The sequence below is a fragment of the Molothrus ater genome, chromosome 30 (genome assembly GCF_012460135.2).
Source record: "Molothrus ater isolate BHLD 08-10-18 breed brown headed cowbird chromosome 30, BPBGC_Mater_1.1, whole genome shotgun sequence".
NCBI classification, from domain to species: Eukaryota; Metazoa; Chordata; class Aves; order Passeriformes; family Icteridae; genus Molothrus; species Molothrus ater.
This window is the reverse complement of record NC_050507.2, coordinates 637,384-652,653: the sequence shown is the minus strand read 5'-3', so window position 1 is coordinate 652,653 and position 15,270 is coordinate 637,384. Positions and strand designations below refer to the sequence as shown.

General features: G+C 47.7%; 1 protein-coding gene across 3 annotated transcripts in view; it reads right to left on the bottom strand.

Moving 5' to 3' along the window:
* The window catches only part of DIP2B (disco interacting protein 2 homolog B), a 62,003-nt gene that overhangs the window by 31,725 nt on the left and 15,008 nt on the right, over positions 1–15,270 (bottom strand). For all 3 annotated transcript variants that reach the window (XM_036399827.2, XM_036399828.2, XM_036399829.2), the window contains exons 2-3: positions 4,202–4,273; positions 163–306 (exon numbers count right to left, since the gene is read on the bottom strand). In XM_036399827.2, the coding sequence (XP_036255720.1) occupies positions 163–306; positions 4,202–4,273 (216 nt within the window). The remainder of the gene's footprint in view (positions 1–162; positions 307–4,201; positions 4,274–15,270) is intronic.

Genomic DNA, 15,270 nt, shown 5'->3' with positions numbered 1-15,270 from the left:
AGTGCGTAGCTCTGAGCTCCATGTACAGTGGAGTTAACTGGCTCCACGCTTTAGTTAGGCAAAACAGCCCCTCTGGGCCTGTGATCCAAGGACACCTTCAGGCCCCAGAAGATTGGAACAAAAGTGAATTTCCACCCAGGGAACTCCTGTCCCTGCCCTTACCAGATCGGTAACGTTCATCTCTGGCTCCCCCTGAGCGAGCTCGGTGGAATTTGGATGAGGATGAGGAGGATGATGCTGAGGCTGGAGCTGCAGATGGAACGGGCATCTGAGGTTTGGATTCCTTCTGTACTGCTGGATCAACCCCTGGAAAACAGGGAGGGGGAAATAAAAGGAGCTTTTTTGGACCACACTCTTCCCTTCTCCCATGACAGGGCTGTCATGGATGCCACAAAGCTGGTTTTTCACTCAGTGTCCCAGTGAGCAGCTTGTTATTTACTGTAAAAAAACCCAATAATAAACCAGCAGCAAGAGCCTTTGCTGTTCCCATTAACCACAAACCCAATGAGACCTCCAGTTGTCTGGTTCTGGCTTACAGCATGTCTAGTGCGTGGCTTTATCATCCAGGAAAAGTTTGTTTATCCCGTTAAAACAGGAAGGAAAATAGATAATCTGATAGACAGTATAATTTTACATAATTCAGCAAGAGCAACTCAGAATTGTTGCTACTGGAGATTCAATTCTAAAATGAATCTGTGTGTCAGAGGGAAGTCTTGAAAACCAAAACCCAGAGGTCACCCAGCTGTAATTTCCTCCAGGCTGTCACCTGGAGTCATGAAAAACCAAGAGCAACTGTGTCATCTGTATGTGCTGCTTTGGAATTCTCACAAACTACCAAAGGACCAGAGAAATGGAGAGGAAACCACAAATCCTGAGCTTCCAATCCAGTCACACGGCTTTTGAGGCATGTGGTTTTAGGTAAACAACTTCAGGTGAATGCTTGGAGCTCAGGGACTCCCAATAACAGCAAATCACCCTGGATTTGCAGGAATCTCCACAGGATGGATTACACAATTCCTCAGGCTGGAAAAGCCTCATCGAGTCCAAGCTGTGCTCCATGCCCACCTTGTCACCAGCCCAGAGCACCGAGTGCCACCTGCAGCCCTTCCTTGGACACCTCCAGGGACGGGCACCCCAACCCTCCCTGGGCAGCTCCAATTCCTGACCCCCCTTTCCATGGGGAAATTCCTCCTGATGTCCAACCCAAAGCCCCTGACCCCCACCTGGCTCCCCCCTCTGTCAGGGAGTTGGGCAGTGAAAATTCCCCCCTGAGCCTCCTTTTCTCCAGGCTGAGCCCCCCAGCTCCCTCAGGAGCTCCCCAGCCCCTTCCCCAGCTCTGTGCCCATCTCTGCACATACCCCAGCCCCTCAGTGTCTCTCTTGTAGAAAGATATTTTTTAAATTCCTCATCTTGATCACCAGTTTAACATCGTTGTAGCATTTATCTGCCTTCACCAAACCCAGCCCAGTTTTATTTTGATCCAAAACCAGCACGACTTCACAGACCAAACAGAAAAGCTTCATGTTTTCTGATCACTTGAGTATTTACAAATTCAGGCACCCACTAGATGTCAGCAGCAGATTTAACAGTATTTTAAATGAATTATTAAATTCATATTCAGTTCTCTTTCGTAAGTCTTGTAAAAGCCTCTCATCTCTCCATGGGGCATCACAGGGCAAACATGACATTGCAGTTAGGAAGGGATCAGAGGTGGCTCTAAGTGACATGACACACAGAGAACAAGCTCTTTGTTTCAATATTTTGCTCTGACATAATAACACGTTCCAGTGGCCTCACAAAGCGCTCAGACACGGAGGAGAAAAGAGTGTAAATCACTGATGTTACACAACAAAGCAGCACAAGTGAGCCCAGCCTGGCAGGTGACAGGTGATTTATTTAGAGCTCCCTTCAGAATAATCCTGCTACAGCTGCACTTTCTGCTGGCAGAAACATGACAAATATGACAGAGAGATGAAAAATGAATTATTTTAGATTGGCTTTGAAGGATGCCATGGATTTGTTGACTGTCTTCAGTTTCTAATGAGAATTGACTGCTTTGTGAGCCCTGTGTTTTGGTGAAGGGCCAACGATTTAGAGATTCAGAGACTGCACCATTAGAAGATCAACAAGGATAAATGTTTGCATGAATAACAAGGAGAACAAGTGCCACATGCACAAGGAAGCAGCTGCAAACCTGTAACTCCACTGCCTGCAAACAGAATGGAGCAGCAGTGCTGGGGCTGGACTGGCTATTCCTTGAAGATGTTATTTTTCAAGCTGCATACCCATAAAAACATGGAAATAACCAGCTTGAGCCTCCAGGGTTTCCAGGGCAGCCTGAACACACTCCCAGAACCCAGGGACGCCTGGCCCAACTCCATGGGCTTCATTTGCTGTGCTTGACCCCCATCGTGGAGAAGGCCCTGGAATTAGGGACTTCAGATTTTGGGATCTGCAGATTGCAGAGACTTTAGGAGTTAGCAGCCAGATGGACCTTAATGGATACTGCACCAGGAAAAAAAAATGCATCTTTAGGTAACTAACAGTGCTGCCTGAACTCCTGAGGCCATGTGAATGGAGAGCAGATCAAGCAGTGAGAATGTCCCAAACGATCCTGCTGACATGCCCTGACACGTCACCCCTCCCTCCCTTCCTCTCATTTCACATCCATGGAATGGAGACACTCCATCAGCCACCACCAGTCCAGTGCTCGCAGAAATGGCACAAAATGCCAGCACTAAGTATTTTGTTGTTGTTGTTGTTGTTGTTGTGGACTAAATGAATTTTCTTCTCATTACCAAGGTGACCTGATTCTGAATCCCTCACGCATGACTTCCACGGGGTTTTTACAACAGGAGGTTCCCAGACACTGGGGCAGCTGGCTGTGAGATGGATAAAAAGCTGCAGAGCTGGGCCGGAAGGGCAATCAAACCTCTGGGTTAATTGGTGACCTCCATCATGCCAGGCTTCTGCCTGGACCTCAGCTCCACTGGCAGCTCTCAGAGCCCCACAATTAACAGAGCAGAGCCCAGTCTTGCCAAACACTTTTCCCCCCCTCCTAATTAAACATTTTCTGAGACAAATCAAACGTGCACAGTGCCAGGGTTGGGGCCAGGATTGTATCAACTTTAGACTCCAGAATAGTCAGCTGCCAAGAGTTCCTGAACTACCCAAGGATTCCCCATTTCCTCCTCAGGCTCGAGATCTCCACTGGCACAAATGCTAGCCTGAGGACTGTAAAACCTGCTCAACAAATACCTACTTATCAAGAGGGATTAGTCATGTGCATATTAGTTTTTGGTTTCTTTAAGTAACAGAAATAGATTTGATAAATAGGCAGCAACCAAGTCTCTGAGATTCCCATCATATCCTGCTCCAGGGAGCCCTCAGCACTTGGAGAGCTGTTTGTAACAAAATCTCCATTTTGAACGCTAAATTACATTTTTGCTTGCCTTGCTTCCTTCAGCTCGGACAGAATACGCTGTATAAAACCCAATCTCAAAGAGCCCCACCTTGAGATGAATAAACAACCAAATCCAACCTGAGAACCAGCTAGAGAGCAGGAACTGGGCAGTGGTTTGGGGTGGGAGAGTCAGGAAGTTGCCACATGACAACTTTATTTTCCCCCATCGAGCGCCTGAAGGGAGCTGCTGTCATTTCCCCCAGTCCCGTGGTGTTGATGGGCAATAAATGCACTTTGAGCTTTTACTCTTTATCAATTTTTTTTTGGCAGTAGACCAGGCTCAGTAAATTCCAGTAGGTCCATTCAGGACTCCCTGTCATAGCCAGTCACTGCCTGAAATCAGAAGCAGACACATCAGTTTTTAATGGCTGAACATCTCAGCATATCAGTGACAATTATTCTGGGTAAGCCCTAAAATAATGATTAGACACACATTCAGCCATGTCCTTCAGTTTACAATTAAATGTAATTATCCCACACACAACCAGCCGAGCTGCTCTGGATCTCTGAACCAAAGGAAACAATTGTACCCAAAGGAGGGGATTTCAGCTACTCTGACCAAATAAAGCGACAAATTATAAAAATCCTAATGTTTCTCCAACAAGGCATTAAGAAGGACACAGCACAGATATTTTGGAGAATGTTTCCAGAATGGTTCTTGAGGACCTTCGTGACTGATCCAGAGCCCTTGAGGAGCCAAGGGAGTGGGAGGTGATTCCAGCCAGAACCAGGACCTACCTTGGGTTTGTGGAACATACGGAGCCAGCAGCTTCGCTCTCTTCTTCTCATACCCCTTCTGTGTGATGTCCCCTAAAAACAAGCAAAGAAACCTCATTTAATCACATTGGAATTTTGCAACTTGAGGTCTGCTTGCTTTTTTTTTCAGTACCATTAAGGTTTCACCTGAACACAGCTGAAGAAAACCTGAAACTCAATAAATACGAGCACATTAAGATTTCAAAGCTCCATATTACAGAACTTCTGCAGTTTCCCTTGGGATCAGAGACCTACACTATCCACTATTTAAATGCAATAACTTGGATCACAGCAGCTATCTAAATGGAATATCAAAGCAGTGAAAAACTAAAAAGGGAAACTGGGAGTGCATGAAAATATTCTGTAACCACAAAAAACAACTTATGTGAACAAAGTGGGATAATTCCCAACCCAAAGGGTGAAGGGGAAGTGCAAACTCAGAGCCTCATCATCAACTAATCAAACAGCAAACAAAGTGAGTCCACTGCAGCAGCTGCTATGGGGATCTCCAAAAACTGAGACAAGGGTGGACATGGTCCAGGTGCTAGGGAATCACCACCCTCACAGGGAGGAATTTCCTCCATATCTATAAATTAAACTTCCCCTCTTTCAGTTTGGGCCCATTCCCCCTGTCCTGTCACTGCAGTCGCTGGTGAATTCTCCTTTTCCAGCTTCCCTGTAGCCCTTTCAGACACTGGCAGGAGCTGTGAGGTCTCCACACCACCTTCTCTCTCCATGCTGAACGTTCCCAACTCTCCCAGCCTGTCTCCATAAGGGAGGTGCTCCAGTCCCTTTTTTATCAACCTCGTGGCCTCCTCTGGACCTTCTCCAACAGCTCCACATCCTTGTTGTGGTGGGGGCCCCAGAAGTGGACAGGAGACTCCAGGTGGGCTGAGCAGAGGGGGAGAATCCCTCTGGAGTGATTATTATTAGAGTGATTACTCTAGAGACCAGAATAAGCATTTGTAAACTTTTCCCTCTTTTAAAAAACTAATCTGTCTGATCCTGGAGATGCACCATCTGGCTGCTGTCTTTTGTTTTAATTTCTCACATTACATCAGAACCACAAGAAAGACTGGAACCTTGGAGGGATTAAAACAAACAGCCCTGCAGCCTTTCAAGGCTCCTCATAGAGCCTGCCCGGCACTCACAACCTCCCATCTCCCAGAAACGGGGAGCCATCAAACACACAGCACTAAGAAAACAGAATCATTTGCTATCAAGCTAAAATCAAGCCACAGTTACACGAGGACAAGAAGTGAGTGAGCACAAACAGGATGTTTTCTTTGCCTAAACGGAGAGGGAGCAGCCTCAGCCCCAGAGCGGCTCTGGCTGTGGGGTTTGCCCTGAACAGGATCCTCCTGCCAGCCCCCTCCACAGCACAAAAGGGGATTCCAGGCTTCAGGCTCTAAGCCCCCCAACACCACCAGTGGCTGCTAAAACATTGCAGCAAAGTGCCCAGTTTGGTTCCAAAGGGGATTTGTGGAATGCCTGCAAAGGGAATGGACTCCGCTCCTCAAATGCCAGTGGCACTTCAGACACTGAGACCAGGACTTCCAGAGCTGGAGTGGGACTCAGTGGCTTCAGACTGACAGAGGCTTAGATAAGATACTGGGGAGAAACTCCTCCCTGTGAGGGTGCTGAGGCCCTGGCACAGGGTGCCCAGAGAAGCCGGGGCTGCCCGATCTCTGCAAGTGCCCAAGGCCAGGCTGGCAGGGCTTGGAGCAACCTGGGATAGTGGAAGGTGTCCCTGCCATGGCAGGGGGTGGAACAGGATGAGTTTTTCCAACCCAAAGCACTCCATGATTCCATCCTTCTCTGACTCGTGCTGCTCAGGGTAGGGTGTGCATCTGCACACAGAATTTTATCTCACTCCTCCAACATTATGTTTGAGTCAGGGCCCAGCAAGTCCAAACAAATCCAGCAGCTGAAAGGGAGAATGTCCATGATGCACTGAAATGCCAAGCAAAGCAGTAATTTCAGAGCCTGGTTGCAGTGCAGAGCTCAGGTGACACTGACCCTGCTCACCGGACGGGGACGTGCAGAGACAGGGACGTGTCCAGCTGAGCTCCTGTGGGCCCAAGGGCCATGTGCTGAGTGACTGCAGGGGCTTCAAAAGCCACCAGCCTTGCCTCCACTTCCAGAGGCAGTTTGCAGAGAATTGTGGAATGTCCTGAGCTGGAAGGGACCCCAAGGATCATCCAGGGCAGCTGCTGGCCCTGCACAGACACCCCAGCAATCCCACCCTGGGCATCCCTGGCAGCAGCTCCTGGAGCTCTGGCAGCCTCGGGGCTGTGCCCATTGCCTGGGGAGCCTGGGCAGTGCCCAGCACCCTCTGGCAGAAGAATCTTTCCCTGATTTCCCTCCCCTGGCAGAGCTGCAGTGGTTCCCTGGTGTCCTGTCCCTGGTCACGGGGGGCAGAGATGGGAGCTGCCCCTGGGGATGAAGCTGCAGCCCCCAATGAGTCTCCCCTCAGTCTCTTCTCCAGCTGAACACACCCAGAGCCCTCAGCCACTCCTCCAGAGCCTCCTGACCCTGCTTTGGCCCCTCTCCTACACCTACAGATGGTTTTGAAACACTGGAGGTGAGGCCAGCCCACCCTGGAGCAGAGTGTGACCATGCCCTCCCTACCTGGCCAGTGACAGTGGCCCTGGCAGCCCCCAGGACGAGGTGACCCTTTGGGCTGCCAGAGCACTCGTGTCCACTCGGGAGGCACCCAGGGCATGGACACTGCAGGAAAGCACAGGTACACAGAAAGGGGAGGGATTTCTCCTTACAAGCCAAGCCACAGGTTTGTTCAGAGCTTGTTACTCCGTGATTAATTTCTCCACAAGATTTAATTGTACTCTTCACATTGGTGGTTACACGCTACATATAATGAAAAATTTGCCACAGAAAATTGGTGGAATTAATAAGGAATACAACATATACAAATAATGTAAGTGCATTATGAACAAATACCAGAACCTTAAGTAGTACTAGCACCCCATTCTGTTTCACATGCTGGGAAACAGAGAATTCTCTCTAATTACTTGTTCCACACTAATATCCCACCAATAAAACAAACCCACCCACACTGGAATGGAAGCAGTATGGTTCCCAGGCTTGATCTGGAAATCTGAAGCCAAGGTGAGATCCTAGTGAGAAACAAGAAGCTAACTCAGGCCAACACCACCTGCAACCTCAACTGCCACGTGGTGCACGTGATTGATATTATTGTTGTAAAAAGGATTACCTGAGCATAAGCCAATAAAAAAATAAAGCCTAATGCTATCTGGCAAAAGCAGGGAAGTTTCAAGAAGAAAAATTCAAGAAATAAATATAATAAAGCTGATAGGTTCCTCAGACTCCCTGGCACTCCCTCTCTGTCTTCCTAGTGCTGAATTTCCAATTCCATCTGAATTTTTATGTTGTTATAACATAAAAAAAATAGATCAACCATTATTTTGACCAACAGATTGACACTGTCAAACACCTGCACAGGATTTGAAAATGTAAAGTCTCAATTTTGAGACCAGTCCTACTGAATTGGAACTGGGCAGCAGGGACTGAAAGGTTTGGGGAAGGAGAAAAATCTGAGTTCTTTCTGGAGCACCATCCATGCACAAACCAAACCATAATTATCTGAAACAAAGCTCCAGCAAGACACAGGGATTGTCCTCCTGGGGAAAACCTCATGTGCAGGCATAGGTGGCAGGTGCAGTCACCTCATGGACGTGATGATTTGAATATTGCAACCACAACTGTCACAACCAAATTGGCACGGCCAGCCTTGGGAACGAATGCGCCTTTGACACACGGCACAGGTGGAACGAAATTATTGAATAAAATTATTGAATAAAACCTCTTTTCTGGTCGTGCAGAGTCCAAATTTGGTACCAATCCACTAACACAGACACGAAAGAATCTCTAAGGGAGAAGTTTTCTTTCAGCCTATTCCTTTTCTGCTGATCTACAGGAAATGGAAATGGTGAGATCTGGACACAAACATGGACTTCCTTATGGAATATCATAAATTACAGCCACAGGAAGAGCACCAGGACAAAAGGGCTGCAAACCCTGGAACCATTCACTCCTCTGACATAAACCTGGTCAATCATTAACCCCTTCCATAAATAAAACACTCTGTGACATTTGGGGTGCTGAATTCTCCCAGACAGCTCAAAACCCACCCTGAGAACCACAGCCCCTCTCCGGGCAGATGCAAGACAGGGTACCACAGAGAAACACCAGCAAAGCAAATGAGAGCTGATAATTTGGCTATAAAATGGTGTTTGTTCATTCCCAAGGAAGAAATTAAAACACCAGCAGTGTTGAGACTCTCCTGGCTCCCTCCCAGCCGCCACCCATTTCTGTTCCGTTCACTCTGCATTTATCCATATCCGCAGCGAGCTGAGGCTGAGCCTCCCCAGGCTGAGGCCCTGCCCAGGAAATGGGGTTCTGCTCAAAGGGAAGCAGCTCTAGGGGTTTTAGAGGAGAGATGAGAGGGAGCTGAGCTGTTGCTGTGCTGGAGGAAGAGGCTCTTCTTCCTTCCTGCCACCCCTGCTGCAGCGACAGCTCTGGTGCAGCAGCGTCTGCAGCTTTGCCCAGGTAACCAGAGCAGGTGTAAAAAACCCCCCAGCGCCACAATCATCATCTGATTCTCCTCATTTACTGGGAGAAAGCACAGAATCGATCCTCATTGCACAAATCCATCTGGAATGTTCTGATGGTTGTTAGCGCAAGGGAAGGGATGAGCGCGCAATGGCAGCGCCCAGGGAAGCCAGGGAAGGACACCTGAGCAGCCTGGATGTCACACCTGGACTCAAACCCTGCCCTGGAGAAGCCCCGGGAGCCTCACTCCCCACCCGGCCGCTGACGCCAGGCTGCTTTTCAGCAATTAGCGCTGATGATCTGCTCCAACCAGTGGTGCTCAATCAGTGCAAGGTGGTAACACCCGCTAATCCTGCTAGCTCAGACAATGCTCCTCTTTCAACATCCCTGCTCCCCTTCCCCCATGGAATGAGAACACTGAATCATTTACTGTCTAACAAAACCATAATTACTACAGTGGAGAAATTAAGGAAAATGATCACGTAGGGCACAGCATCTCCCCAACAAAGCCTCCAAACACTGGGCTGCAGCAAGGAAAAGATTCCAATTGGAAAGCAGTTTGTGTGCATTTAAAAAAAATGTTTGTATGCTTTAAAAAATAATCTGTTGATGTTTCCAGCAGTTTGTGCTACCAGGGAATCCTGGTGGTGCTTCTGGTACTTCTATTAGCCCCAAAACACAGACAGCTGTTCTACTGAAAGCAAGCACGACAACAAGACTGTAACAAAAATAATTAAATTATTCTATTATCACTGATTCATCTGGATTTCAGGTCTCACCCCAGTGAATGACCTGGTGACTTGGCCTTTCTTGCCTACTCCCCTGCTGATGTCCAGGCACAGGACAGGCAACATCTCCCCGTGGTTTTATCATCTCAAACCCGCTCTGAAAGAGCAGAACACGGAGTCTGGGTCTGGAGCACCAGCATCGACACAACGAAGACCAGAAGTGCTGCTGAAAGTCCAGAACGTTCTTTTGCTGCACGTCACCTCCAGATAAGGCCTTTCAAGTGTGACTGAAATCCAAAGTGAGGGCTAAGTGCACTTGTGGCCTGGGCACAAGATGGGCACAACATGGGGCCAGCACCTAGTAAGGAATGCTGTCATCACTCACTCATGTACTGAGAGCTGCTCCCCACCTTTCTTGAAGAAGAAATTCCTCCCTGTGAGGGTGGGGAGGGCCTGGCAGAGCTTGCCCAGGGGAGCTGTGGCAGCTCCATCCCTGGAGGGCTGCACAGGCCTTGAAGCCACCTGGGACAGTGGAAAGGTGTCCCTGCCCATAGCAGGGAGTGACACTGGATGGGCTTCAAGTTCCCTTCCAACTCAAGCCAGTCTGGGTTTCTGTGATTTTCCTGGAGAACTGGCAACTTCTAGACATCCCACACCCTCCCCAATGGTTTTACCAAGGGTTAAAACTGAGACATCCTCAATTTCAGGCTTCAGCAAGCCTAAAAACAACATTTAAACCTTTTTTGCTAAGGCTGTGTGCTCAAATAGACTGTGCAATGGCCTTAAACTCCTCCTACCACTCTTAGCTACAACTGCAGCACAAAAACTACATTTGAAACAAGTTTAGACAACTGCCTCGTTCTGTTTGAGGCCAAATGATGATGCAGCTTCAAAGATTCCCTCCTCCTTCCTTTGGGTGAAGCTGTATATCAGGTTTCCTTCTTAGCAAGGTCTATGAACTAACAGTCTTCCAGTAAAACTCTGATTTCTTGAGAGAAACAACACCTTACTCACTGTTCTTGTCACCGAACAACCAGCAGAGGTTTGGGCTCTGTGGTTTCCCCTTAACAGCACCATTGTATTCCCACCAGGAGCATGAATAGGGCACTGAAAACCCAGCAGGGCTCACAAAGCTGTGTTTGTTGGGCACAAGCATTAAACTGCTCCAGCTTCGGTGTTAGAAGTTTCACAGACAGATCAGCTCCAGATTAATTTACACACACAGAACAAGCCGACTTGGCTGCAGCACTGTGGGGGCTCTGTTCTACACTTCCAAAACCCTTTTCTAAGGCTTAGGAGGGTTGTTTTACCAAATTAAAACTATTTTAATCTCAACATGTATTATTTCAAAAGAATTCCGTTCGAGATGAGGTTTCTGTGGCATGGCTGCCCTGTGTTCAAGGTCTGGGTCATTCCAGGTCACAAGGTGCTCTTCTCCCCAGGTCATTCACCGGGTGCCATAAACCTTAAGGGTCTTTTTTTGTTGTTGTTGTTTTAACTTTAAGCAGTAAATCCAACTCCTGAAACTATTCTGAAGAATCTCTTTATCTTCCAGCAGCATTTCTGAGTTGCAGCAGATGCAGCGTCCTCGGTTCACCCGTCTGGGCCGTGCATTTCCAGCTGTAATCTTCCAGGCCATATGTGATGCATCCCCAAGTGGGTGAGCTAAGGACAGGGCTCAGTCCCCTCTGCACACCTGGGCTGGGGGCATCAGTGACAAGGAGGTGTCACCAGCTCAACCTCAGCCACAAACCCTCCGTCCCCCACACAAGGACACATCTGGTAACTCATCCCGGGCATTTCTGCTGAAAATAGCACTACCCAGGGTCAGCAAAATGAGGTCTCAGGGGCTTTGGGAGCTAGGATTGGAAATAAAAGAACCTCTCATAGGTTTAAGTGTGCTCTGGCTGATTCTCCTCTCACAGCAGACATGAGAACGTGCTCACCAAGACTCTGTGTGGCTCAGGCAGCATCACCATGTCCTGGTATCTCTAGAAAAGTTTATTTAAAGGATTTCCTCAGGTACATTGGTCAAAGCTCTTCTTCTTCACCTCTACAGAAGAACTAAAAACCCAGAAAGACTTTGCCTTTCAGATCCTCAGCTGGGACAAGGGGATGCACGATGCCCTTGTGCATCAGGAGGAATTTCTCCATGGAAAGGGCAGTTAAACACTGAAAGGGGCTGCCCAGGGAGGTGTGGAGTCCCCATCCCTGGAGGTACCCAGAAAATGACTGGACATGGCACTGAGTGCTGGGGACAAGGTGGGGATCAGTCACAGGGTGGATCTGATGACCTCAGAGGGCTTTTCCAGCCTCGGTGATTCTGGGACTCTGTGATCAGCCACACAAATCATGCTGCCAATGCACAGCTAACTCTACCTTTCCAAAGGGTAAAATGTTTTAAAAAAGGCTCCAAAGACTCTTGAAGATAAACTCTTAAAACCTTCAGCTCCCTCAGTTAATTGTGTTAGCCCTGATAACTTGAAACACAAGCTCTGCTCAACTGCCTCCAACCAACACCTACAAAATTAAATCACCAAAGTCAACTTTATGTGAGATATTCTATTGTGAAGTGCAGCCATATAAATGTTATGTTACTCACAAAATTTATGTGCAGCACACGCACACAAACAGTTGAATCCCAAATACAAATAAAAAATCTTACATGTAACTCCATCCTAGGGATAAAAAGTAAAAATCCTTGAAATAGCTACAACTCGCCATTGGGGGAAAATGCATTTTCCCTTCTGGAGGCAACAAACCCAAGGCTTTATCACAAGCAGGATTTTACAAAATCTGTTCAGGATAAATGTTTTCATCTATTTTTAATATGCAGTCAGTGAGAACCATGTGAGTGGAGAGGCAGGAGCACTGCAGAGTTTTAGCAGCAGCCCTGCACCAGAACAAGCTGCAGGAGGGGACACAGACAGTGTCACACACGTACCCAAGAACCTGCTGAGCTGAGTAAAGCAAGACAACTCCCAGAGCATTAAATAACCCAGCTCAAGTGATTCTGCCCTGAATAATTCTTTTTGCTGACTAACCTCCTGCTCACAGAAATTCCCAAGTATTCAACCCCCGGTGCAAGCGCAGACCTCGCTCTCTCCCACCAGCCTGAAAAGCAAAGTTTCCCAGGAAATGACTAAACTGTGACAGCCCTGTGATTCAGCACTTGATTCAGGCAGGTAGAGCACTGTCACCCTCCAGGTACACACGGAATTGTTGCAGCTGGGAGTGCTGATAACACTGTCCCAGGAGTTGCCTGTCCAGCCCAACAAGGGATTACACACAAACTCTGCCTGTTCTGGCAGTCTGCACTTTTACAAAGGACGGACAAGTGTGGACGAATGATTTTCCAAATCAAGCCTGGTTTTAGCCCAGGAATTAAAACAAAGACGAAAGCATGCTGGCACCCAAAGAGATTAAAAGAGAAGTCACTGTGGGTTTTAATCCTCTGTGTGACTCCTGTCAGACACCTTTTCTTGGCATTCAGGACTCAATATTTAATAATTCTCTTGGCTTCAATTTTTAACATAAGCCAAGTGCCACAGGGACTCCTTGCTGGTAACTCTCCTCCCATCCCGACTCCACAGCAACACCTTGTCCAACCATACCAAAAGGCAGCTTGGATACAGAGCCCACTTCACTCCAGCTGGACCTGAAATTACTTTTCCTAAATAAATCCTGGATTCTTGAATAAGATGCAAGAAGGGGAGAAGAAAGAAATTAAGAGCAATTACTGCCCTATCTAGTGATCAAACACAGCTGCTCACACCAAGCATTCAGCAACTCCGACCTGCCCTTAAACACAGCACAGAACCTAACCCAGTTGGCACCTCACCCTGCACAGTAATTATGTATTTCCAGATGGGATAGAGCTATTCCAAGTCACAGCAATGAGGTCGATGATTATGCATGATGAAACAAAGAAAGAGAACTTGATGGAGGCACTTCCACTTAGAAGATCCCTCCTCAAACAAAACCCAACTGAACAACAGAACCAACACCAAGCACAGTGAACGATCAATCTCAAGAACGAATCTTTCAAAAATCAAGAGGTGAGACACGTATCCCACACCCTCCCTGCCCTGGTTTTCCCTAGGAGCCAGTACCAAGGGTGTATTCATAAGGATGTTACTCCCATTCTGTAGAAAAAGCAGCAGACAAAGCGGTGGCTGCTCAAGAGAGTAAAATACATTTTTTTCTCCCAAAGCACTGAAATCTGGAACAGAGCCCCGAGTCACTGCACTCCCAAATGCTCACTCGAGGACAGTCACTATTAAACAGGATTAGTCACCAGAGCAGGATCCCACTACTTAAAGGCAAAGCAATACAATTATTAAACTTTTACCAGCCTCCAATTAGCGTGCGACACCTGTAATTTGACTGGCGGAGACTCCCACCAAATTCCCAACGCGCTCCTGACAGAGGCAGCAGCAGCAGCTCCAGGAGCACACAGAGGTTTCCTACTCATTCCCTTCAAGCCTGACTAGTGGGAAGTAAAACACCTTGTTCAATAGCCTTAAACCTGCTCTGCACAGCCCCATCCCAAACAGGATTCTGTGTCCTGGGAATGGGAGGCTGCCCACGGAGCAGGACAGCTCCTCCACGCAGCCACCAGGCCAGCTTTCCTGCACTAAACAGCACAACAACCCATTCAAGCTGGCTACAAGCCTGGGAAACCAGATTTAAATAGACAGAGCAGAAGAAAAATGTCCTGCACAGCATGGCATGAGCAGCAGATCCCAGGCCCTGCGCTCAGCCCGGGCTGTGTGAAGCCTCCAGTTGTGTTTACATCAGCATCCACAGCTCCTTAAAGAATGGCACTGCTAAGGAAACCCTGCTGGCACGTCACCAGCAGGCCCAAAAAACCCCATTATCCTGTCAGCTGCAACGCTCTTTACAAGAGGGATCACGCGAGAGGCGACTTCTGTTCGGGGCTCTTTGGGCAGAGTCAGGGTCTGCTCCGGCAGAGCTTTGTTCCTGCTGCAGAGCAGGATGTGGCAAGATCCTGGCTCATGGGAGAGCCTTTAAGCTGCGTGGAAGGTCAAAATAACGAGGCAAACTCGAGAGAAAAGAGAAGCCAAACCCACCCCAAAGTCACTGAACTCGGCTGCTGCAGGGGAGAAGAGGCTTTTCTCCCAGCGTACCCTAATTAATAAAGTACATTAATAGTTCTTTAAAATGAATGACGTTCAGTTTTTGCTGCTAAGTGGCCTTTTTATGTAGGAAAAAAAATACCTTTTTACCATAAAGAGAAGGAACAGTCAATTTACTGCCCTTGTTACACAGGATATTGTGATATCAGCCCAATATTTCTGTTGTTCTAATCACTAACATCCTCACACGTGGAATTTTCTTGCCTCCTATCAGTACCTCATCGCCAAACCATATTTTCACAAAACTAGGAGGACATATATCCCTTCCACACTGACACCAGTGGACCTTGAACCAAAATAAACAGGCCTAAAAGTAAAAAAGATCTTATTCACCAGCCACATCCAAATCCACAGCTACTTCTGACAGAGAATTTTCCTCCCTTTGCCTCTCTCAGGGGGCAATATCCCCTCTTCCAATTTAAATAAACTGATTTCTCCAATGTCTCGCTTGTAGAGGGAAGGAAGTATGGAGAAATCAGCAGGATTATTTAAGAGCACACAGTCAGCAACTTGACAAAAAGGAAAAGAACACAAACAAAAGGGGCTCTCACGTGCTGAAAGGCCACCAGAC